General features: G+C 60.7%; 3 protein-coding genes across 5 annotated transcripts; 2 read left to right on the forward strand and 1 right to left on the reverse strand.

Moving 5' to 3' along the window:
- Positions 1-918: 918 nt before the first annotated feature.
- EZH1 (enhancer of zeste 1 polycomb repressive complex 2 subunit) lies at positions 919-17,678 on the reverse strand. 2 transcript variants are annotated; one of them, XM_088519873.1, is made up of 20 exons: positions 17,661-17,678; positions 12,121-12,241; positions 11,879-12,007; positions 11,482-11,601; positions 10,412-10,532; positions 9,602-9,775; positions 9,126-9,228; positions 8,673-8,836; positions 7,781-7,872; positions 6,873-7,053; positions 5,973-6,169; positions 5,348-5,439; positions 4,717-4,757; positions 4,063-4,188; positions 2,879-3,057; positions 2,431-2,526; positions 1,920-2,001; positions 1,673-1,753; positions 1,185-1,269; positions 919-1,080 (listed from the first exon to the last, which is right to left on the reverse strand). In XM_088519873.1, exons 2-20 carry the CDS (start codon positions 12,235-12,237, stop codon positions 1,020-1,022), a joined length of 2,241 nt encoding a protein of 746 aa, XP_088375999.1. In that variant the 5' UTR covers positions 12,238-12,241; positions 17,661-17,678; the 3' UTR covers positions 919-1,019. The 2 variants fall into 2 exon arrangements, with proteins under 2 accessions (XP_088375999.1, XP_088375998.1); XM_088519872.1 differs by lacking the exon at positions 17,661-17,678 and adding an exon at positions 13,425-13,454.
- Positions 15,867-17,538, forward strand: RAMP2 (receptor activity modifying protein 2). The gene is made up of 4 exons (XM_088519841.1): positions 15,867-16,290; positions 16,661-16,777; positions 17,017-17,119; positions 17,239-17,538. The coding sequence occupies exons 1-4, from the start codon at positions 16,245-16,247 to the stop codon at positions 17,489-17,491; spliced, it is 519 nt and encodes a 172-aa protein (XP_088375967.1). The 5' UTR covers positions 15,867-16,244; the 3' UTR covers positions 17,492-17,538.
- Positions 17,679-18,076: 398 nt separating the features above from the next.
- Positions 18,077-19,543, forward strand: VPS25 (vacuolar protein sorting 25 homolog). 2 transcript variants are annotated; one of them, XM_088519874.1, is made up of 6 exons: positions 18,077-18,162; positions 18,242-18,387; positions 18,465-18,518; positions 18,595-18,683; positions 19,146-19,221; positions 19,399-19,543. In XM_088519874.1, exons 1-6 carry the CDS (start codon positions 18,116-18,118, stop codon positions 19,509-19,511), a joined length of 525 nt encoding a protein of 174 aa, XP_088376000.1. In that variant the 5' UTR covers positions 18,077-18,115; the 3' UTR covers positions 19,512-19,543. The 2 variants fall into 2 exon arrangements, with proteins under 2 accessions (XP_088376000.1, XP_088376001.1); XM_088519875.1 differs by having other exon boundaries at positions 18,470-18,518; positions 19,150-19,221.
- Positions 19,544-24,584: the final 5,041 nt, after the last annotated feature.

Genomic DNA, 24,584 nt, shown 5'->3' on the forward strand with positions numbered 1-24,584 from the left:
TTTTTGCATGGGATGCTGAGGCCAAACCTCACTTCGACTGAGAACATCTCCCCTTCACTCCCAGGAGTGCCAGAAACCCCTTCCGAGGAGCCTCCCTCCTCCTCGATCACCCAGTGACCAGAGATCTCTCGTGCCCTGCTCAAGCTCAGCAGCGCTCAGGAGATGCTGTGATCAGGAAAGGCCAAGAGCCCAAGGGGATCTGCTCTGAAGGCTCCAGAAGTGTCCGAGGGGAAACCCGTTCCTCTGCTGCTTGCAGCAACTCCCCTCTAATATTGTCTCTGATCAGCTCCTACCAAAAGTGACGTTTTGCATAGTACTGCTCGTCCCCTCCCCGTGGGTGATGCCACACGGACGGTGCAGGCAGCCCGTGTCCTGCAGCCAGCTGGAACGGGGGCAAAAGAGCCTCAAGAGCAGCTGCAGGGCCAGGGACTGCTGCAGCCACGTGCGCAGGTGTGGGGCCAAGTCTCTACATTTCCAACCGTGTCTCCTTGTCCTCATTAACGGGACAAATGTGTAGCAAGAGGAAGCACAGGCCCAGGGCTGCCCTGGGGAGAGGGCTGCAGGGGAGCAGGAACAGCACGATCCGCTCCCTCTCCCCATCCCACTGCAATGGCCAACCGGACTTGGCCCTCTGCATCCCGGTGCAGGTGGTGCCTCCCCTTGCTCTTCTTCCAGCTGCTGGTGGAAACTGGGAAGAGCCTCTGAGAGCTCATGGCAGATCCTCCTCCTCCCAGCCCCAGCCACCTTGCTCCATGCCAAGGAGGTCTCCAGCCTCAGAGGCCACCGGCAGCGTCGGGCTCTGGCGCCTGCCCCATCTCAGGGCTGGGCAAAACTGCCAAGCCCGGGTGCAGCCACCTCGCGCTCCATCCCCGAGCGTCCCTGTCCCGTGTCGGGATGGAATGTAGCACTTGTGACACACAGCAATGGGAACACTGGCAGCAGTCATGTAAGCGTGAAGCAAACATGGCATTGCTTACAAGGTGCAGCAGCAAGGGTGCCCGGACCACCCAGCACCGGGCCTAGATGATATCCGTCTCCCTCTCTATGCCAACATACTTCAGGGCATCTGCCTGGCTGTACCTATAAGACAGGAAAATCACAGCTGCTGTCACGATCTCCTGTGCTCCCTGTAAACATGTGCACATAAAACAGTCTCGACCCCCACACCGCAATCCCCACGTCACCTGTAGTCAAAGAAGAGCTCCTCTCCCGCCTGGATGGCCCTCTTGGCAAAGATTCCTATCCGATGGTCTCCGTTCACCATCACAACTGCAACCAGAGAGGCGGGATCAGAACCGTGCAGCTCTCCAGCGTAGGCTGGGCAGCCACACGCGCTCTTCCCTGGCCTGGCTACCTGCCCGCCCCTGGGCCAGGGCACCAGAGCACCTGCCTAGCGTGGACAGGGCACCTCTGGGTGCAGCTCGCCACCCCATGGCAGCAGCCACCTCTCTTTGCAGAGCCAGGGCCACGGCAGACCTGAGCAGGGCCCTCACCAGCACAGATGCGATTTGCTGCAGAGAGAAGGAGGATTCGTCCACGTCTTTGAAGTTCTGCCGCTCCCCTGGACTCAAGGAGGCTCAGGACCCTGGTGAATCCTCTGCATTCCCAGAGCTAAGCAGGATTCCAGAGATTGTTTTACCTAGCAGGATCTGCCTGGGAAGGGATAGCTCACCTTTGGCATAGCAATTGGGGTTCACCGAGTGGTTGGCAAAGCGGATTTTATTTCCTTTGCGTGTGGCATCAACAACAAAATCTGTTGAAATAAAAAGAGAACTCTCTAGCACCCTGCAAAGAGGAGGCTGCTGCACCTGGGACAGATGGGCAGACCCACATGCCCACCCACCAGCCCCCAAAGCTGTGGGTACAGGCATGAAGCACAGGCATCTTCCACCCCCTCCCTGAAGCATCACCCAAGTTACCGTTGTTGAGGTTGAAGAGGAAGCTCGACATGTACTTGTCATAGACCTTGCCTCGCCGGTCAGCCTCATCCTGTGAAATAAGCTGGAGAAGGAGAATGCTCTGAGAGGGATTCAGTGGCTGAGGGCACAGCAAGGACCCCTGTATGGAATAACGTTCCTGTAGCTCTGGGAAACACCCTCCTGCCCTCCCACACAGAGGGCTCGTAGCTCTTGAGGGCTCAGGGAGGCTCAGAGGGAGCAGAGTTTGGCTGTTGGCCTCCCGGGGAGCAACACGTACGGGGGGAAACTGCCCTGTGGTAGAAGATCCGGAGATATTGAGGTGGCTCCCAAACAGAGGGGCGCAAAATTCCATCTCTAACCCTTGCCAGGGTGAGCCCTTCGGCCAGACCACGGCTGACCTGGGTCAGGAACACTACCCCCGAGCACAGGCCGACCAGCACCCATGCTAAGCACCCACTCCTAATTGCACAGCAGGCCCAGCAACGCACGCCTGCAGGGCAGAGGCACTGACCTCACCACAGTACTCAGAGATAAATTCATTCTTCTGCACAGATTCCTTGATGAACGTCCCCCAGCCAGCGACATCAGACGGTGCCAGCAGCAAATGCTAGAGCCAGGATGAAATGAAAACGGTCACGGGCTGCAGGTCTGCCACCTCCCAGAGCAAAAGCAGTCCAGAGCCACTGCGCCGCGCTGCCTGCCCCGCTCTTAGTCCCAACGTCATCATGTCAAATAATTTAGGAGAAACAAAATAGGAGTCAGCACACATCCTTTTTGCTTGTGTAATTCTCTCTTGATCTGCGCCTTCTTAATCCAAGCTCCCAGGTAAATGCTATAGAAACATGGGCAGAGCAGCTTCCCTGCCCTGATTTCCTCCCTCCTTGTGGGCAGCCCACGTCCCCGCTGAGAGTTGAACTCAACACCCCTGTGCCATGGCGCTGCAGAGCAGCTGCCGATACCTTTTTGAGGCCCCGCTGGATGCTGCAGTTCTTGCAGGAGACCACCTTGCAGTCCCAGTGCTCGGAGGCCCCGCAGGTCAGGCACAGGTCCGGGTCGCACTCCCGCACTGCCAGGTAGCAGGGGCACTGCTTGGTGTTGCACTGCGTTTTACAGCGGCAGCCTGGAAAGCGGTTCTGACCTGCAGCAAAACAACCCACGTTTTTGTATCAGTAAACAACCCACGTTTTTGTATCAGTAAACAACCCACGTTTTTGTATCTTTTTTTTTTTTTTTTTTTTTTTCAGAGAACAGACGGGATGGCGCTGCCCAAAAGGAAGCTGCACATGAACCAACTCACACCCGGCAGGCTGTGGGGACCTTGCGTGCACCGTGACCAACAGCCACCTTGGCAAGGCAGGTGTCTGTGAGCTGGGGACACGCTTTACCTCCACGCTGCTCTGGGCCCCCAGTCTGCCCTCCCGCTTCCCCGAGCCACCACGACAGGGCTCACTAAAAAAAATGCACCGGGACAAGCAAGGTGAAGCAGCCAGAGCACCCAGCTGGTGAAAGCAATAAATCACAGAAATATTCTGTGTACGAAGGAGCGGGGACATATGCAGATTGAAAAATAAGCATCTCTGATACTAAAACATAGTAAAACTGATGAGTACAGACAAGTTTGGAGCCTGAGTTGGCTCCCTGCCATGCTACAGTCCTTACAGACCCCAAGCTGCATCCTAACCCTTAGGCAATTCACCCTCTGAGGCCCTAGTGATGTGGGCAAGTGCTGCCGTCTCCATCCCAGGACTGGGAATGCAATTCCTCAGGAAGGAAGAATGATTGTGGCAGAGCAGGGGCCAACTCGCTTCCCAACCCCAGGCTCACACCCTCCTGTCATCCAGTCAGCAGCATCCCAGATGGCTTGTTGATGCTGGATACACACATGTAGATGAGCACCCTCCAGGGAGCATGTGTTTCCTGCTCCTGTAAACCATGGGCAACACAGAATATACATCTTCCCTCAAGCTTTTACTTCGACCTGAGCGGACTGCTAATGAAACTGCTGCAGATGGAGTGCAGAGCACTCCCTGTGAATGCAAAAATAAAATAAGCTGTTGGCAAGTCCCAGGTCTACACCCTCCCTCTGGTCTTTGTCAGGAGAGCTGGCTGTTATCATGTGTGATAGTCCCAGGCTTTTCCTTACAGTCAGGGTTGCACTGGCAGAACTTCTCACAGAAATTCTGGGTCATAATGCAAGGACAGGAGCTGTCACAGGGGTGTTCAGGGTGGTCACATGGCTGGTAGTTGTACACCTGGGTAGGTGAATTATCTAGAAATAGAGGAGAAATGACAAGATCAGGAGCTGCATTTTGCAGAAACATTCCAGAACAAGATGCCCTAGACTCTGGAGCAGAGAACGTGCAAGTTCTCCTTTGGCCTGCAGAGGGCAGGGAGCCCAGCAGCACCGCAGCCCGCCGCGTCCCTCGGGCGCAGCGCTGTGATTACTAATACATGACACACGTCTGCTTCGCCCTCGAACGGCCCGTTTTGCAGCGGGACTGCACGCCAAAGCTCAGCCTCCCCCTCCGATGGGAGCACGAGCGGACTGCACGTCCTGCCTCGGAAAGAACGCTGGCACGGCAGCGATGCACGTGGAGCGACCGCAGCGAGAGCTCGTCCTGCCGCAGCCAAGCGAGGCCGGCGGAGGGGAGCTGCTCTCCGCGCTCCACGCGGCTGCAGCTGGAGCTGCCAGGCCGCAGGGAAGGACTCGACTCTCCCACGCTGCAAGTCAGAGCCTTAGAACTCCCTTCCTCGGGTGAGCAGCCCTGCAAACAGCCCCCAGCACGGCAAACGCTACCTTTCTTCAGCTGAATCTTCCTGCAGTGCGCAGCCCACAGCCTGAAAGGGAAGCAGAGAGAGGGTCTGAGGGGAAGTCAAGAGCTTCCACGAGGAAAATCCAGCCAAGACTGACTGTTCCCGACATCACTGCAGTGCAGCGTCTGCAGAGAGGCGGTTCCAGGGAGCCTGACAGCTTCATGCATTAATAACCACCAGACAGCCAGAAGAGTGGAAAAACAGGGGAACGATCCAGCTACACCAGAAGTTACTTAAGGTGAGCACTGAAGCAGGATAGTATCCTGGAACAGCACAGGAGCTGGGTAAACCGGGATTAGCACAAAAAAAAAAATGGGCTGTGAGACAGGGAGCTTGGACTAGGACAACACGACTGGCCCTCTCGCAGCGCCCACCACGCTGCCCTCTCCTCCAGAGCTAGGCCCGTGGGCACTAAACCACACAGCTCGCTAAGTAGGGCAGCCACACCAGGGACCCGGCGAGGGGCCCATTCCCAGCCAGCACAAGCAGCCCTGTGTGACACTGGGAAGCGTGTGCAGATGGGAGCCAGATGGGGATTACCAGGAACACTTTGGCACAGAAAGCAGTGGATCTGGTTGCACTTTAAGAACAAAACAAGCTTGTCCAACACTTGCCTGTGCTTCCTTTTCTTCTTCTGGGATGGATTCATTAATTCGTTTGTTGGCAGTTTTGTTATAAGCGATTCTTTCACTGCAAACTGAAAGACCTACCAAAAGACAACAGAAGCAAAAAGAAGAATAAAGTTCAGGGCACTCGAGTCATTTTTATCTAAAGCACAAACAGAGAGAGCACAAGGAAACATGCACAACAGGCCTCCCACTGCCTGGGCCAAAAGTGGGGCAGTTCTGCTCCCAGTTTCACTGGAACAGGAGTCATTGCTAATTGTGCTTGGAAAAGACAACCCTCCACCTCGCCAGAGCCAAGCCTCAGAATGGGCACCCTGGAGAATCTAACAGCACTGGACATGTGCAGGGCTATTCTGCGAGCAGCAGCACTTCTGCAAAAGAAAAGGCTGCAGCAAAATGAAGCCGGTGGCAGTGACTGTTTTCACCATACCCAGCATCTGCATCCAGCACAAGATCCCACTTTGCACTGATGCAGCACATTCCTCAAGGTGATTTGTGGCAGAGAAGATAAAAAAAAAATAGCAAGCAGTGGCAAAAGCCTCCTTCTGTCCTTGGGCCACGTGCTGCAGCGCCTGCCCTTTCCAGGGTACGCACACAAGCAGCCTGGCTGTACCTGTTTGCACGTCTTGGTTCCCAGCAGCCTGGCGATGGAGCAGAAGTTGTTGAAGTAGGTCCCGTGGAAGACACGGAAGAGCGACTCCTCCGCGCCCGTCCACTCGACGGGCTCCTGCGGGGTTTCTACCGCGAACAGCTGGGACGAGGCAGGGCTCAGCTTCTGCTTGGTGGGGGTCTGGCAGCGGGAGTTGGCCTCTGGTGGAAAACGCACGTGTTAGGGCCAAACAGCAGCGAGAAGAGACCCTTGCGGCCAAAGCGGGCTAGGAGCAGCCCCTCCAGAGGTGCCCGAACGCAGCCGGCCTCGCTCCCTCCTCCTGCGGTGACATGGGGACAGCCCCTCGTGTTGCACCCTCCACCTCACAGTCCTGCCCCGAGGACGGCAGCTCCTCTGGGGCCTCGCTCTGGCCAGTGGTACTGGCCCTCTAGAGCCCAAAAGCCACCGTGTCACCTTCCCCCACGGAGCCGCAGAGCCTCCTAAGCAGGACAGCAGCAGCAGGGACAGCCCGAGGATGCACAAGCTGTTCCCTGCGCTGCTCTCGGGGCCTTGGCACGCTCCAGGGCACAGACTGGCCCTGCCCAGGAAGCCTGCTCTGCTGGGGGAACTTCTCACTTTTCCTCCCCTCACGAGGGGCGTACTCGGAGCCAAGGGCTCCTGGAGCTCCCAGCAAAGCGCTCGCTCTGCTTGACAACATTCCTCGTTCCAGCAGCGGCAAAGGGCAGAGCCTTGTGTCCCTCGTGTTTGTTTAAGGCCAGCTGTAAACACCAGCTCTGTTACTCCGCGCACTCCACACCCCTGGTGCAGAGACCGAGACGCAAGAAAGAGGCGCAACGGCGCCCGATTGCTGTTACTGCTCATGCTGCCACGTGGGAGAGGGGTATCTCTAGAACAGCTTCGTACCCGAGGAACTGGAGGCCCACTCATTGCCCGTGTCTCTGTCGCTGTCTCCCTCCCTCGTCTCGGCGACCGTGGAAGCCGGCGTGTTGGAGCAGGAGGCGCTGACCACGTGGTGCCTCCGGCGGCGCCTGCCCGAGCACTTGGACCTGGGGTTGTGCAGCGCGGCGAACTCCTTGGCTCCCTCCTGCAGGCAGAGCGGGACACGGCACAGGGCAGCTGGCACGCAGCCGGGGCACGCGGACAGGCCTTGGGACAAGGCCTGCACCGCTGCCACCAAAGGAAGCAGCCATTTGTGTCACCTCCAGGAACTGCAAAGGCCCTGCCGAAAATCCACGTTGCTGCTCTGCTGCCCAGCAGGAACTGGCTCCCTGCACAGCTCCAATCCCCCTTCTCCACCTTTTCCTTTGGCAGCCTGGCAGTGAAATGCCTCTGGTCTACTCTGCTTCAGCCCTGTGGCTCCCCCAAGACACTCGGTGCCAGCATCTCAGCCAGATGACCAGCCATGGCACCATGAAGTGCACCCATCTCCCTGCAGCCAGATCACCACGTCTTTACTGCGGTTCTCATCTTGGAGTAGCATTGCTAGGTTATACTCCTGAACAATCATTTTTTAAACCCATTTTTAACCTAGTTTTTTTTTTTTTTTAAACCCAGCACTGAGTCCGAGGAAGTCATCTAGCAGCATGATTTCCCATAATTTGCTTGCTAAGAGAATAGTCTTTGGCGAGAACTTGCTGAGGAAGGCTTCAAACAAGGTTCATAATTGATTTCAGGCTCCCCCCGAATCCAATGAGGATTAGGACTAGTTCTGAAAATCACCCAAGTTGTACAAAGGCCCCACATGGCTCTGCACTAAGGCTGGCCAGGCCTGCGTCTCTCACGGTGCCGGGAAGAGGAATGCAGAGACCTACCAGCCAGAGGAAGCAGTCTGCCCCACAAGGGTCTGGCTCAATCTTGGTCTCTCTGTTCTTTCGCTTGTACACATTAGGAGTAGCATGAAAAGCTGGATACAAAAACAATAGTTATCTTTACTATTAGCATCCTCCAACAAGAGGTTTCGCCACGCAGCACAGGACAGGGGCAAGACTAGATGAATGAAGGAAAGAGGCTGCACTGGGGGGCTGATGCTGTCCCAAGTGCTACAGGAATAGATCTCCTAAGAGCAGAGGACAGTGGCCCAGGACCTCTTGGCCTACCCTGCACCATCGGCTTAGCAGCCAAGGCAGAACACTTGGAAAGCACAGGCCTTGGCCTTGGAAAGGAAGCATTTCTGATCTGTTAAGAAATAATTCACTGGAGAGAGTCTTATGACTTTCCAAGAAAGCCTGTAGACCTGGGAAGCCCCAGGCCAAACAGTTAACCAGTATCCATGAGGTTTTGGCAGGGAAAACCACAGGAATATGACTAAGATGAAGCTGTAACTTCCAAAGAGGCAATTAAAAAAAAAAAAGAAGGTAACATTCATGCCTTTCCCTGAGAAGCTTCTGCAAAATAAGAGTACAGTCTAGTCAGGGCAGTATGTCTGCCACAGACTGCCAAGAGGCTCAAGCACAGTGTGCTCAGCAACTATGAGGCAAAAGGGACTGACACACAGGCTGGTTTAGCATCCATCTGGGAAAGTGGTGGAACTGCATTTACAAATGGTTTTTGGGCCCCTGACAGCTCCCGAGGGCTGCACTGCCAAAGGCCAGAAAGGCTCCACACTCAAAAGACTGCAGCACGGCCACCAAGCAAGGTACGGAGAAGCAGAAAGCACAGAAGAGAGGGAAGAGAAAGGAACCACACAGAAGAGGCTGAACTCACGATGCAGAAAACAGTCGTATTTGAAGCAGCGCCTGCAGAAGAGCGTGTGGAAGGAGTGCAGGGATTGCTCCCGCTGCACGGACTTTGCACAGGGACCATCTATGTTGGGAGTGCACTGCGGGGGCAGCACATTGGGGTCAGAGACTTCTGTGAGCTCTCGGTACCTGTTTAAAAACAGAAACACAGATAGGCAGGCTTTCTTATTTTGGGAAGCATTAAAGGGTTATATACTACTACAGACCTGCGTGACCCTGGCCGAGATACTTTGAGGCTGAACTAAACTAGTTGTCAAAAATCTTTCTGCTCAAGAACCCCCCTAGTATGTTCCTTTCCAAGGCTACTGAGCTCTGCTTTTCAGCCAAAGCAGCGTTTTGGGTTTATTCTTTTTAATGAAATACTAATTTTAACTGCTGTTCGCGATTGTAACAGACAATTTAAATAGAGCTCTTCTACCTCTCTTTCATATCATCTGGGAAGCCATATTCAGGAAACATAGAAGAAATAGCAGTGAAGATCATGTCATTTGGAAACCGCTTCTTGGAACACTTCTTGTTACCTAAGAAAAGGAAAGAGAAAAAAAAAAAAAAAGAGAGAGAGACAATTCCTCTGTTAAGTTGGATTTGAGTATGTCTTTCCTTTTCTTTGCCAGAGAGATTCTAGTTGGTGTTCTGGATAATATTTTAAGAGGTAGAAATGCAATCACATATACAATGAGTAAGCCTTATTTTGTGCTGCAATTAGGTTAAGGCATTTCCAGATGCAGTACACTCCACCACACTTCCTGAGCAAAGTAGCACAACGCATTTATGGAATTACCAACAATATTTTTTTTTACAGAATATTACCACTTTTTTGTACCAAAAAAGGCTGAGACTAAATAAGAACCCTCTGTCGAATGTCAGGAGAGACCTAGAGAGAGAAAGGCCCACCTTCCACTGCAATTCGTTTTCTTTTCCTCGTGACTGGCAGCTCCTCCTTCCCGTCCTCCTGTTTAACGTCGGAATCGTTGTGTCCTTCCTCTTCCTCATCCGAGTATTGATTCAAGGCGTTCACTAACTCCAGGAATACAGCGTCGCTGATGAGCACTGATCCTGAAATCATTTCTGAAACACAGCAGTCAGCACCACCACCTTGCACCGTCCAGCCAGAGGACAATGTTAGCAACTAGAACCCTAGTAATTCTGCCAGATAGGTGTGAGGGAGAGCTGATCTTAACGCAACAGACCTAAGACAGCGGTGAATCATTTTTAATAATTCAGTGATTATCCTGTTCGCAGATGTTCTTTAAAGAAGCCAGCTATGGAAAGGCCACCACAGAGTCTTTGTATGGCCTTCCTCCCTCTAGGCAGAGCCTTATGATAGGCTAGGTAGCTCTGCAAGGAAACACACTGGCTTTTCATCTCTGTAAAGCCCAAATTAAGTCTTGGCTCAGATCACAAGCGAAGTAATTGCTGGGCTTGTCTTACCCTCTAACACATTTGTCTACATCCCAGAACAAGCCTGGGAACCCTCACAAAAGAGCGTCTGCTCCAGAGCATCCCAGGCCTAGAACAGAGCAGGATATCAAAAGGCAGGACCATGTCTGTGAGAAGCAGAAGAGCAGGCAAGTTCCTGTTTTTCTACTCCCAGAACTCTCAGAGAAAAGCTGGTTACTGCTGCCACCTTTTGACTTCTTAACTACTTTGATATCTTATTTGCAAGAGTTCGGACCATTCTGTGTGTTCTTGATCCTAAGTTACCTTCCTCTCCATGAACTTTCCCATCATAGTTATTAATAAGTTCTTCAATGAAGGTTTCATCTTCTTCCTTCACCTCATCTCCCATGTAAGGAATATTGCACAGAACAGTTTCATCCTCCACCTGAAAAGAGATCGGACACAATTCAATAAAGGAGCACCTGCTGATTCCCTACCAGGCTGCGTCTCTAGGGCTGCTCCTGTCCATTTGCACATGCAGACAACACGATGCTGAGCACGGCTCAGCCTCCCCGGATGAGGTTTCAGATGTCTCATCACGGACACTTCATCGTTACCCTATGCCAACAGCGTAACTTTGACTCAAAAAAGCACACGCTGCTTAAAAGGGAGCAGTCACAGCACCGAGGCTAACAAACTCAGAAGCAGATAAATAGCCAATAATAATAAACGATAATAAAATGACAAAGAGATTGTGATTAGAACTGGAAGGGCAAAACGGTGACTGGTTCCCAGGCAGGATAAAGCTCCCGCGTCACCACACAGCGTTTGGCTCCTTAGCCATATCCCCACACAGTGATTCTTACTTCACAGTTGCTCTTGCCACACGACTGCAATCTGCATGTGGCTTCAGAGGAGACCTGCACGTTGCAGAAATACACTCCCCCCAGCCCAGAATAGGGGCAGGTTAGCCACAGACTACCTGTTTGTTTAGCACATGATCTTAACTGGGCAGCCAGGAAGGACAGAGCAGGGCTGCTGCACCAGAAGCTGCAGGAGATCTACCTACCTGCCTGGAAATGAACCTCTTCATTTAAAGGGGAAGAAAAATCCAATTAAGAAATGAAGCATTCACTTTTTGAATGTTGTGAAATAACCGTGGCCCTATCAAGATGTCAGGTATAAAGGAGAGACTACACAGGCAAGCCAGCTTGCACAGAAAGCTCTTGTGTGGAATTCAGCAAAACAAACAACTAAAATAGTACTTTCCATCATCTCTTGAGGAGACACGGTTTGAAACAAGTGGGCTGAATGAGCTATAATCACTCCACAGCTGTGTAGTGATTACACTTTAATCTCTCAAAGACCCTGCACCAAAGCACTTTCTTACATACCATGAAATTCTGCTGAAGAGGGGACCACGAGTACATAATAGGCACCAATGCCACTGTGTTCAGGGTTCTCATGTACAGTGTCTGACTTGGAAATCCTGGAAAAATGCTCTCAACAGTGCACTGGAATATAAGCAAACAGAGGGACAGTGAGGGAACAACACCTGCAGTCACAGCCAGGAGGAAATCCCACCAGAGGACAAACACAGCTAAGCCCTGTGCTCGCTCACGCTGAAGCCTTGACTCTAAAACCTTTTGTTTTTACAATATGGAAGAGTCCTAGGCACAGTCTGATCCTGACATATGGCAACGCAAAACACAAAGATTAAGGATCTTCAAGCCCCCTGCAAAGCCGTAGTTCTAGGCAGCATCTGTGCTGCTTTTGCTCTCTCCTCCATACCTGCTTTAGGAAAGGGTGTCCGCTGACCGGCTTCATTAACTGCACTGGTTGAACGCGAAGCTTCTTCCAGTCTTCATTCAGAATTTGAGTTTTTTCATGAACCTTTGCAAAATTGGCCACAAAAAGAGCCTGAAATGAGGGAAAGACATACTCAAAATTTTGAAATGTGCTTGTACTATGAACTAATGTGAAATATTCAGGCAAGATCCTTTCAGCTGGAACTACCCTCATAATGTCATTACCTTAGCTCCCATATTTGCCTGAAACCTCTTGAGCTGACGAAGACGCATATATTCTGACTTGACTTTTCTTTTCCAGTATATGATACACTTGGATGTTGCAGGAGCAGTGATTTCCATTTTTCTATAGAAACAGGGGGAAAAAATCAAACAATGGGGATCTTAATCTTATAAACAAGTGATATTAAAAGAAATCCATGCAGATTTTAAACGATCGTAGACTTTAACCAGGAAAAAGATAATTACATAAATCTGCGCTAGTCCTATTTAAGGAATAATTACAGTAAATTGCACTGAAAAGCCTGGAGAGCTTTTGCACGTAAGAAGATGCACTCCACTAAGCAAGCTTACAGGGATCCAGCTGCTTATGCCCAAGCCGGATCGCTGCGAATCCCCTGCGGATGAAGTGTTTTTGGGTGTTCCCGTTTTCCATTTGCCCGGGGCACCGAGAGAACAAAATAACGACATCGTCAGCGACATCATCAGCCCGGCTGCACCGAGCCGTCACTTTCTCCCCTTGGCAAGGCGCCAGGAAGGGCTTTTGTGTTGTTGTTGTTTACGTTTTCCAGTCCTTCCCCTCGGAAACGTCCTCCAGGAGGAGGGGAGCCGGGACTTCCCCCCCAGCTGCGTTAGGACCCGCTCTGCGCCCCCGGGACGGGCGGCAGCCCCGGGGCGACGCGGCCCCGCGGGGACCAGCCCCGGTAGCCCGGGGGACCCCCCCATCTCCAGGGATGCATCCCTGGAAACGCAGCTCCCGGTCCCCGCGGGCTGCGATCCCGGGGCCCTTCCTGCCGTCCACGCGCGGAGCACGAGCCCGCTCTGTACCGGGAACCGGCGAGCCAGGCCGCGCAGGGCGGCGCGGGGACGGAAGCGACACCGGGCGACCCACCGGGCGGCACCGAGCGAGTCCCCGCCTGGGCCGGGACACCGGACGGCCCACCGGAGCCCCACGGACGCTGGGGGGTTCACCAGCCCCACGGGGACCCACTGCCCCACGGGGACCCACAGTCCTTCGCGCCCCCCCACCACCTACCGGCCCCCTCTGCCCCGCGGTCGCCTCACCCGCCCCCCGGGAACCCCCAGGGCCCTACGGAGCCCCCGAGGGCCCCTCTGGGGGCGCCCAGCTGCCCCGTGGGGGGCTGACGGCCCCGGCGGGGGGGGCTCCGCCGCCACACGGGCCCCCCTCGGTTCGGAGGCCGCCGCCCCGGGCACCCCCGGTTGCGGGGATGGGGGGGGCCCGTTCCCCGTGACGGGGCCTCCCCCCCGCCGCCCGCGCCCCCCAGGCCCCGCCCCCGCCCCGCACTCACTCCTCAGCCATCGCGCCGCGCGGGGGGGCGCAACGCCACCACTGCGCCTGCGCAGGCGCCGGCCACGCCCTCTCGGGGGCAACGCCCCCGCGCCGCGCAGGGCGGAGTCGAGCGCGGCGGGGGGCGGTGCTTCTGCAGAAGGAGGCGGGGCCTCTATCATGGGGCGGGGTCTATGCCGCGAGGGCGGGGCCTCTGACCTGGGGGCGGAGCCTCCGCTGCGGGGCGGGGGGCGCGCGGCGGGTCCCGGGCGGGGGCGCTCGGCGGGTCCCACGCGCGGTGCCGGCGGGTGGGGGAGCCCGGCGAGGGGTCCCGCTCGGGGGGGCCCCGGGCCTGTCCCAGTGCGGCCCGGGCGCCTCGGCGGGGTCCCGCTCTGCCCCGGAACGGATCCCCGTGCCCGGCAGGGCCCCCGCTGCCCCGGGCGCCCCGCACCCCCCGGCGCCCTCCGCGGCGGCTCCCCGGCCCCGGGCCGCCCCCTCCGCGCTGGGCCGCTGCCCGCCGGGCGGCCGCGCTTCCTGCGGCGGCGCCGGGCAGGAAGCGGCTGTTTGGGGCGGCAGCGCCGGCCGGGCCCGGCTGCCAGGACCGGCGCCGCGAGGAGCCGTGGGGCGGAGGCAGCTCCGCGGGCTCCCCCCGCAGCGCTCCCCGAGCTGGCGCCTCGCCCGCCGCCCGGCCCCTTCCTTCCGCGGCGGCTCCTCCGCTGCCCTCTCCATGCGTTGCCCCGGGTACTGCCCCTGCCCGCTGCTGCCGGGGCCGACGTGCAGCTGCGCGGGGCTCGCGAGGCGCCGGCCCCGGGGACGCGGCTTCCCGGCAGGCGGGGAGGGCGGTGAGCTCAGCCCGGGCGGGCCGCGCTCACCCGGCTGCATCCGCCCTGGCGCCGCCGGCCATCCAGCCCCGCGGTGCAGGGGCACCCGGTGTCAGTGCTGGGGGAGACGAAGCCCCGCGGTGCAGGTTCCCCAGGCAGGGCCGGTGCCCGTGCCCCTGGCAGTGGCACAGCCTCTGGGACACCCTTAGCCCTGCTCTCCTTGCAGCCTTATCTGATGTCTTTGCAGTGTCTGCTGAGTCAGGCCCACCCGGGCAGCCCAGCTCCTTCCTGGCCTTCCCAGCCATTGACTCCGGTGCAGGCAGTGGGTCCATGGGCCCCTGGGATGCCAATAAATCCCCCAGGCCACTGCTCCCCAGCCCGGCCCGCATGCCCTGGAGGGGAGGATGCTGCTCCGGGCACTGCTGCTCTGCTGCCTCCTGCTCCTGTTGCTCCAGCAGGGCCAGGCCAGCGCTGTCCCGGCACCTGCGCCATCCTGGGGGGCTGCAGTTGCAGGGGGTGTCTCCACCGCAGTGCCGTCCATCGCGCTACATCATTACATCTACCTGGACGAGAACGGTGAGCAGAGGCTGCCCATCCCCTGTGACACTGAGCCCAGCCTGGTGCCCAGGGCTGATGCGTGGGCTTCCCCCAGTCCCACTGGAGGTGCTGCCAGGGCCAGGCCGCTGCCTTGACACCTACCACAGCTGGATCTCCCTGTACTGCTGGGCCCCCTTCCATGCTGCCATCTCCACCGCCTCCAAGGGCACCCGCTGCCGCTGGGACCACATGGCCCCAGGGCCTGCACCAGCTGCAAGTGCTACCTGTCACTGGCCGCGCTGAGCATCCCGTGAGCTCTCTGTCTGGAGCTGCATGGGGCACCCAGTTTCTTGCAGCTGGTGCATGGTGGTGGCTGCAGCCTGGCCTGCAGGCAGGGCTGGGTGTGAGCTGGGCCAAGCGCACGCTCAAGGCCAGAGCGGGTCGGCCCAGGTCGCCAGTGCGCCCTGCTCTGCCCACAGCATCTACAGTGACCTCTCCAACTGCACAGAGCTGCTGGTGGAGGTGCTGGTCTGCCTCTAGCCCAGCGTCGTGCTGGATGCCTTCTTCATGCAGCTCCGTGCTGACTACTTCAGTGGCTATGCCAGAGCTGGTGGCAGTAGCAGTGGCAGTGACAGTGCAGAGGGGCTGCCCTGGGGCACGGCGGTGCCCCCGAGCTGCCTCGTCCTCCTTGTGGCCGCCCTGGCTCTGCGCGGGGCCGGAGCGCGCCGTGGCTGAGGGCGGCGGGGCTCGGCCCCGGCTCCGGGGACGCCGGCGCTGGCCCGGGGCCGCGCTGACATCACTGGGTGTCTCCCTGGCACGAGCTCCCGCCGGCTCCGGCTGCGGCGGGGGAGAGCGGACGGGGGCCGGGGCTGCGGCCCCTCCGCGATCCCGGCGCGGCCGCGGTCGGCGGGGTTCGGCGGCTCGGGGCGGCCTGACCGGCGCCGCTCCGCTCCGCCGCGCACGTGCGGTCGCAGCGAGGGGCAGCCCGGGCGGGCAGCGCCGCGAGCGCGCGGGGTCTCAGCGCGGGGCAGCCGGGCGGCCGCACGCGGGGCCAGGGCTCCCGCGGCTCCGGGGCCGGGCGGCCGCGGCGGCCCCGCTCGCTGCCCACGTGCGCGGTGCCCGGCGGGGCCGGGAGCCCCGCGCCGCCCCCGCGGCGCCGCCTGTGCGGGGCCCTGACGCCTCCCCGCTCCACTCCCCCCGCCCGCGGGCTGCCGGCCCTCCGCGCGGGAGACGAGGGATTTCACAACCCAGCCCCGGCAGCGCAGGACACAGTAAACAGCGGCGGCCCGCGAGCCCCGGTGCTGCCCGCCGGGCCGCCATGCCCGCCCGGGGCCGGCCCCGCGCCGCGCTGCCGCCCGCCGCCCCGCGCTGAGCCCGCCGCGCGCCCGGCCCCTCCGGCCAAGTGCCCCTGCAGAGGAAAGGAGTCGCTTCCTGTTGTTCCCATTGAAATACGGGGCCGGCGGGGGCCGGCCGCCTTCTGCGGGATGGCAGCGCGCGTGCCGCCCGGCCCGGGGCTGCTGCTGCTGTGCGGTGAGTGCGGGAGGGCGGGCGGGCGCCCCGGGGCCTCGCGCCGCCGCGGGCACGTGGGGCCGTGCGGGGCGGCGGGGGACCGGGTCGGGGCCGCCTCTGCCCCGCGGGCGGCAGAGCGGCCGGGAGCACCCGGGGTCCTGCCGCACCGTGGGGCGCTGGAGCAGGACCTGTGGCACTGGGGCTCTGGGGTCCCCACGCTGCTCTGGGGGCTGCTGCACGAACCCCCCCCGCACTGGCCCCGGTGCTGGTGGAGAGTGTCCAGGCGCAGCGGCTCCGCTTCCCCTCGCGCTTCCCTTTCCTGCTCTGGCTCCGGCCCGGCAGCCCCGCAGTGTCCGGGCGGGCGGCCCTCTGACTGTGCTGCCTCGCACAGCCCTGCTGGGGCGGGCACTGAGCTCCCCTGGCGCCCAGGCCCAGACCCTCGCCCAGGATGCCCACACCAGCCCGCCTGCCACCGCTGCTGCCATCAACTGGACGGCGCAGTTCGTGGGTGAGCATCGGGACGGGATGGGGTGGATGGGAAAGGACGGGATGGGACAGGTTGGATGGGAAGGGTTGGGACAAGGCGGGATGGGATGGGACGGGAAGGGGCGAGACGAGATGGGATGTGATGGGAAGAGATGGGGTGGCACGAGATGAGATGGGACGGTATGGGACAGGAAGGGAAGGGACACAATGGGAAGCGATGGCGCAGGCTGCTGCGGTGACGCTGAGCGGCTGTCCCCGCAGAGGAGATGTACGTCAACATCTCGCAGCACTGCTGGGAGCTCTTCGTGGAGCTCATGGGCAACGTGAGCACGCCGCAGCTCTGCGAGTGGAGCGTCATCAGCAGGTACCGGCCCGCACCGGGAGCCGCTCCCGGGACACGGCCGCTTCCTGGAGCCTCCGGCCGAGAGCGGAGGTGGGCAGGGGGGCTGGCCGGCCCCATGCCCAGCGTCGCGCTGCCCACAGGCCCTACAGCTTCCTGCAGTCCTGCCTGGAGGGCTGGGCCGACCGGCTGCGCTACGGCTACCCCAACGCGCTGGCGGAGCAGTACATCTTCCAGAGCCACCACCACTACTTCCACAACTGCACGCCGCCGCACCAGGTGCTCGACCCGCCCGAGGACGTGCTGCTGGCCATGATCATCGCGCCCATCTGTCTCATCCCCTTCCTCGTCACCCTCGTCATCTGGCGCAGCAAGGACGGCAAGGCGCAGGCCTGAGCGCCGCGCGCCGCCCGCGCCCCCGCCATTAAAGAGCTTCTCCTGCCGCCGCCGCCTCCCAGCCCTCCCTCCTCTCGGTCGCTCTCTCGGAGCTCGGTGCTGGCGCCGCGTCCCGCTGCTTCCCCCCCCGGCCCGCCCCGGCCCGCGGGGTGCGCTGCGCCCGCCGCACCGGAGCCAGGACCGGCCCGGGGGCGGCGCCGCTGCCGGTGTCGGGTCCCGGCGGGGCGGGCGGAGGCGGCGGAAGCGGCGGCGCGGAGCCGCCGGGAGGACAATGGGTCCCGCGGGCCGGCGCCGGGGCCGCGGGACGGGCGGGGCGGGGCCTGCAGGGGGCGGGGCCGAACGGGACGGAGATGGGCGGGGACTAGCGGGGGCGGGTCAAGAGGGGGCGGAGCCAGGTCTGGACGGAGGCGGGGCTGAACAGGACGGCACCCAGAGGGGCGGGGCCTGCGTGGGGCGTGGCCGGGAGGGGGCGTGGCCGAGCGTGGGCAGTCCGGGGCGGGGCCGGGCGCGTTGCTGCCAATCAGGATGGCGCCGCGCGGCAGGCCCCGCCCCTTGGCGGCGGCGGCGGCGGCGGGCGGGCCGGAAGCGCGCGGCGGCGGATCCGGTCGTCGTCGGCGGCGCGGGATGAGTTTCGCGTGGCCCTGGCAGTACAGCTTCCCGCCCTTCTTCACGTGAGTGCGGCGGCACCGGGACCGGAACCGGCACCGGAACCGGGGCGGGGACCGGCCTCACGGCGCTCCGCCCCCGCAGGCTGCAGCCCAACGGCGACACGCGGCGGAAGCAGCTCGCGGCCTGGTGCGCGCTGGTGCTGGGCTACTGCCGGCAGCAGCGGCTGCACGCCATGACGGTGCGCGAGGCGCACGACGGGCCGCTCTTCGGCAACGCCCGCCTGCAGCGTATCCTTTACCGGGCCCCCCGGTGCCCCCGGTGCCCCCGCGTCCCCCGGCCGTGCCCGCTCCTTAGCGCCCCGCAGGGAAGCTCCCGCTCGAGGCCGTCCAGGTGGTGCTGGAGGAGCTCCGCAAACAGGGTGCGTGGTCCGGGAGGCCGCGCCGGGGCCGCCGCGCCGTCCGCGCCGCTGACGCCCCCTTTTCCGTCGTTTCCAGGGAATCTGGAGTGGCTGGACAAGGGCAAGTCCAGCTTCCTCATCATGTGGCGGAGGCCGGAGGAGTGGGGCAAGCTCATCTACCAGTGGGTGAGGCTGGGGACGCCGAGGGCAACGTCTGCGCTCCCGCTTTCCCCCCGTTCCTCCCGGCCCGGTTCCGTTCGTCCGCGCCGCAGGGACGCGCGGAGCCGTCGGCCCTTGCGTTGCCCCAAGGCGCGACTTGAGCGGTCGACGGGCACGAACTTCCTTCGTCCCTGCAGCGTCGCGGGGAGGACGGAGCCCCTCGTCGCGCTGCCTCCTTACAACAGGACCCTGGGTTGCAAAACACGTCCTTGGGCATGGGCAGAAGGAGCAAAGAGTAGAGGGACGGAGCGCGCCCCTGTCTGAGCTTGTTGGGGGTCTTTTATTGACTCCCCAAGGCTCCAAGGCGTTTCCGGGGGGTTTTGCTCACTGAGCGTTGCCCACGCTGTCTCACTTGCACTAAGGCGTCCCGCAGGTCCGTGCTGAGCGCATTACACGGTGAGGTTTGCTCTGTTGCTTCTCTATTTCCAGGTAGTGAAGAACGGCTTGACCAACTCCGTGTTCACGCTGTACGAACTGACCAGTGGAGATGATACAGAGAACGAAGGTAATGCCGTGGCTCGCGTTCGGGAGCCAGGTAACCCTCATGCTTTATTCCTGGTATTGCAGATAGCAATAAATCGGTGACACTGTGGTGTCGTCAGTGTCATCGCTCATGTACCCCAGTGCGTTCCCTGCTGTGATTCCCCCTGTTCCTGTTGATGGAACGTTTGTCCTTTCCTAGAGTTCCATGGCTTGGATGAGTCGATGCTGCTCCGGGCCCTGCAGGCCTTGCAGCAAGAGCACAAAGCTGAGATTATCACGCTGGACGACGGACGGGGCGTCAAGTTCTTCTAATAGGAGCCTCTTCCTCCCGCTCCTCTCTGGCTGCTGAAGCGTTTCTAGCTGTGAAGGTCCCATCTCCCGGCCTGGTTTCAAGCAGCAGCTGCCAGCAGCTTTGGATTTCTTGGAGCAAGGAGAGTCTGTGAAGCCTTCCAAAGACGAGACGACTTCGAGGTGCTCAAAGATGCTCTGTCTTTCTTTTCTCCCTGTTCGTTTCTGCTCGAGAGGTTAAAGCTGCTCCGAGCAGATCCGAACGGCACCACCCCAGGAGCGGAGAGCGAGCGCTGCTGCTGGTGGTCCCTGTTCCCGGGAGAGCGGCCGGAGCGGGTTCTGCGGTGGCCGGGTCTGGCCTGGCCGTCGGGGCAGCTCCTTGGCCCTCTGCCCGTGTCACCGCGCTCGCCGCGGGCCGTGCAGGACCTCAGCAGAAACGTGGCTGCTCCCCGTGGATGCCAAGGAACTGATTTGGAATAATTAAAATAACATGTATTTATAGAGCAGCTCGGGTCTTTCTATCTTTATTCTCCATCAGTAACAGGTCGGTGCACCAAGTTGCTGTCCGTTGTCCATGTTTTGTTGTGGCAGTGTGTGGAGGGGATGACTCTGCTTGCAAAGCCTTCGTACCTGACTGGGAAGCAGGTAGCACAGGTATTTTTTTCCACATGCTGGAGTTACGGACCAGCTGGGCTTTTACTACCTGCTGGGGGCTTCAAGGCAGAACATATTTCCATTTTCCATGTGCAATTCATCCAAAGCTCGTGGGTTCAGTGCAGAGGTGAGGCAAGCTCTGTAAAAAGAGCTGGCAGGGAGTGTAACTTAAGTTTTCAGATGCTTAATCCTGATAATGATGTACACAGCTGATCAGAGCCAGGGCCCAAATACAGCAAATTCTGAATCGCTAACCACAGGCTGCTGTGGCCGAGGGAGGGTCACGCTCTGCTCTCCTGTTCTGGAGCCCTTCCATGGGGGATTCGGCACTTGCTGCACTCAGACGTAGGTCGCGGGGCTGCATCGCCCTTTAATCGGTGCCGTTAGGGTTGTTCATAGGAACACGGAACAGAAAGGCCCCGTCCCCCCGGCAGGCTCTGGCCGCTGTTCCCAGCGGTTTGTCCTTCCCTGCCCTTTCTGTGCTCCTCGCGCTGCTTCAGCTGCTGACAGCCCTTGTCGACAGCAGATAATCTTCAGTGTGGTCGAGGTGCCAGCGCCCAGCCTGAGCTGGTGGGACAAGGAAGGTCAAAAATCCCCTTTCCGAAACGGCAGCCTGGTCGCTTGGAGTCGCCGGGATGCTCTGGCCCGGTCTCTGCTTGCGGGCACCGGGTTCCCAATCTGCATCCCTTCTCCAACGCTGGCACCAGCCGTGCTTCCCTACTGCTTCCAGGGGATTCCTGCGTGCCAGTGGATCGCTGCGGAGCGCGGCGCCCTTGGCAGCGCTGCTGGGCTCTGGTTGGGCCAGCGTGGCCCCAGGTGGCCCCGGGAGCCGCTCACTTCTGCGGGTTCTGGTGGCCTGGCTGGGGCACGGAGCGGCCGCCCGGTGCCGGAGCCACGTGCCGGCTGATCCGCTCCACCGTCCTGCCCGCTGCTGCCAGCCCACGCCGCGAGTTCCTGCGAAGCCGTTGAGTCAGGATGGACGCGCTGCCCTTCCGCGCACGGCCGCGTGCTGCTCCACGCGCGGGCGGGCGGGCGATGCCCGTCCTGGCGTACGTGTCACTGCGTGACCGCGGCAGCGGGGCCGGTGCCGCAGCCAGCGCCGGCGGGGGGGCCTGGGCTGAGCCGGGCTGTGCGCTGGGCGCGAGGCCCCAGCAGAGGGAGCGCGTCCGCAGCGCGGGGCCTCCGTGCTGCGTGGGGCCTCCGTGCGTGTGGGGTCTCTGTGCACGTGGGGCCTCCATGCTATGTGGGGTCTCCCTGCATGTGAGACCTCCGTGCACACGGGGCCTCCGTGCTGCGTGGGGCCTCCATGCTGCATGGGGCCTCCGTGCTGCATGGGGCCTCTGTGCACGTGGGGCCTCTGTGCTTCATGGGGCCTCCGTGCGTGTGGGGCCTCTATGCCATGTGGGGTCTCTGTGCATGCGGGGCCTCCGTGCATGTGGGGTCTCAGTGCACATGAGGCCTCCGCGCTGCATGAGGCCTCTGTGCACGCGGGGCCTCTCTGAGTGTGGGGTCTCCATGCTGCATGTGGCCTCCGTGTGTGTGGGGCCTCCCTGCACGCGGGACCTCTGTGCCATGTGGGATCTCTGTGTGCGTGGGGCCTCCTTGCCACATGGGGCCTCTGTGTGGAGCCTCCGTGCCGTGTGGGGCCTCTGTGCCGTGTGGGACCTCCGTGCACGCAGGGCCTCTGTGCCATGGGGGGGCCTCTGTGTGTGTGGGACCTCCGTGCACGTGGGGCCTCCATGTGCGCGGGGCCTCCGTGCCAGCCTCCCTGAAACCGGCATCCTCCCTACACAGCCACGGCCGGGCCGCTCGCGTGGGAACCGTCTTTGTCCGGTGCTGGGGCCTGTTGCGATGGCCACGATCTGCTCCTGCCCCTCTCGCATTGAGTCTCCCCCTCTGCTGCTGCTGCCCCCGGCCTTGTGCTGCTCCCGCCTGCCCCGAGCAGGGTCCTTCAGACCGCGCGGGGTGTCCGATCCCCTCCTCATCCCGGGGCTGCCGGACCCGCGGCGCGCTCGGCTCTCACGTAACCCCGTTCCCCTTGAGCGTGTCCGTGTTCTTCATTAGGTTTGTTCCTTCCGCAGGAAGTGCTGATGTGACATTAGATAAACCCAAACTTGCCTCTCTCCTTCCAAGCCTCCCTGGCAGCCCTTCGCTCCTGCTCCGCAGCTTCCTAATGAGCTGCTGCTTGGGGAGGAGGAGAGGAGGAACACACTCGTCCCCCCCATCAGGAACATGGGCACAAGCCCTTCTCTGCATTGGGATGTCGGAGCTGCTCGGGCTCCCCGTGGCCGGGAAGGTGTGAGCGGGAAGCCCAGGGGTGCAGGTCCCTTGGAATTAGGCAATAGTCGGCTTTTTAGAGGGAAGGAGTCTCATGGCCTCCAACCACAACTTTGCCTTGTCCCAACTCGGCTTCGCTCCACTTGCACCTCGGGCAGCCTGGGGAAGAACCCAGCAAGGGAGGCCGAGGGGATCCCTTGACCACCCAAAGCACCAGCATCGCGGTGGCCGGGGGAGCCCGGGCCAGTGAGTGCCAGGGGCGAACGGGTCCCGCTTCTTCCCGGGGGCCTCGGCTGCAGCCTCCGCGGCCGCGTCTGGCCGGGCTGATTGCAGCGCCGGGCGCGGTGCGGCGCGGGCCGGGCGCTGAGATAAGGCGCTATCGGGCCGTGCACGTTCGGGCCCTGCTGCTGGGGACAGGAGAAGCTTCGCGGCCTTTCCCAGCCGTGCGGCAGCTGGGAACGGGAGTTGTTCACTCTGATAAATGTGAAACCCGGGATGAATTGTTATGTGGGTCACATCTGAAACCCAGGGCTAAGGCAGTCCCGAGGGGACTTATCTGCCCGGCTGTGATTTTCGAGGCGCCTTCTCGCGCTGTCGGAGTCACCACGGCTGCTACTCCGTGCCACTCACCTCTCCGCTGCAGCCGAGGACACCGGGCTCCGCTGCCGGGGGTCCGTGAGACCCCTGCACGTACCCTCGCTGCCGGACGGGGGGACGGGGACGGCGGGAGCGCCCGCACGGGCGGCTCCGCTCGGCCGCCCGCTCCGCTCCGCGCCCTGCCCTGCGCTCCCAAGCGCTGCAGTAAATAGGCTGAACGGCCGAATCGCGGCGGCTCCTCAAAGCCAAGCGCTGGCACGGGCTCCGTGCCCGGGAGTGTCACCTGAGCAGGCACAGGGTGTCGGGTGTTATCCCTGGTGATCCTGGTGATAGCTGGGGATCCCGACTGGAGCGCTCTGCTTTCCGCCCGCCTCTGGCTCCAGCTCGGCTGGGACGCGGCCCCACGTGGTGCCCAGACCGATTTCCCACTGTGGGGTCCAGCCTGCGGCCACCGGAGCCCCACGGTGCCAGGATCTGCTCCCGATGACGGTGCAGACCTGGGGTCAGCCCCCCTCAAGGGGAGGATTTTCAGCCAGGAAGGCCAAAAGCTGCAGCTTTGCTGAAAGCCGCAGTCGTGGCGGGTAAGAGCAATTACTTTTCCAGCAGGGAACTTTTGAAACCTGACATAAGTTGGACGTGTGGGGAAGCTGCAGCTGTTAACAACGACCAGACCGGGCTCTGGAGGAGACCTCAGATCCAGGCAGGAATGGGGTCCAGCTCCCCAGTTTTGTGCAGCCCTGCAGGCTGGGGCAGGGAGCAGAGCAGAGCTGCATGGTGCCCCATCCGCTTGGTGGGGTCTGGTGAAAAGGGAGGACATCTCTGCCCGGCGGGAGGTCGCATCTGAACAAACCCCCTCGCAGCAGAGCGGGCTCCAGCTGTGCTCCGTTTTACAGCACAAGAGGCCTCTACAGCGGGAGCCCCACATGCCCCCAGCCCCCTGCCCAGCTTCTGCTCTTTGCAACAAGGGATGTTTGGGCCTGGGGATGAGGGACCCCTTCCCCAACCGAACCTGCACCCGACTGAGCCCCGGGCAGTGCAGAGCACAGGCAGGGATGTCCTTGCTCCGCACAGCTGCCTGCAAGCCCCAGAGGGATCCATTTCTCTCCCCAGGCCATTTTCTCCCCATTCCTCTGCTCCACGGGCAGGGGAGGATGAGCAGGGTCACGTGCAGGTAGCACAAGCCGGCCCAGCCCAGAGATTAGCAGCCGGACACGCAGCCCGGGCAGGGCTTCTGGGGAACAAGATTTCATTAAACGCGTCTCCTCCTCCCGCCCGGCTGGGGATTTGCGGGGCTGCAGCGGAGCCGCAGCCGGGGTCACTCCTGCGCATGCAGGGCCAGTGGTGGAAGCTGCGGGAGGACATAGGACATTTCTCTCCTCCCTTTAGTGGTTCTCTTATTGTTGAATCGAAACAACCTGACCTCGGGGTACATAAGTTAATGTCGGCTCCAATAGCTTTGTGTTTTATGTCTTTTATGTGTTTTGTGTAAACAGTTGCACTGAGTGAGCAACTTAGTTCAAACTGCAGGGACAAGAGGCTCTTGTCTGCGCGCTGGGCTAGCGCGGGGCT

The sequence above is a fragment of the Tinamus guttatus genome, unplaced genomic scaffold, assembly GCF_059628265.1.
Source record: "Tinamus guttatus ecotype Peru unplaced genomic scaffold, ASM5962826v1 Tinamus_guttatus_pri_ptg000075l, whole genome shotgun sequence".
NCBI lineage: Eukaryota > Metazoa > Chordata > Aves > Tinamiformes > Tinamidae > Tinamus > Tinamus guttatus.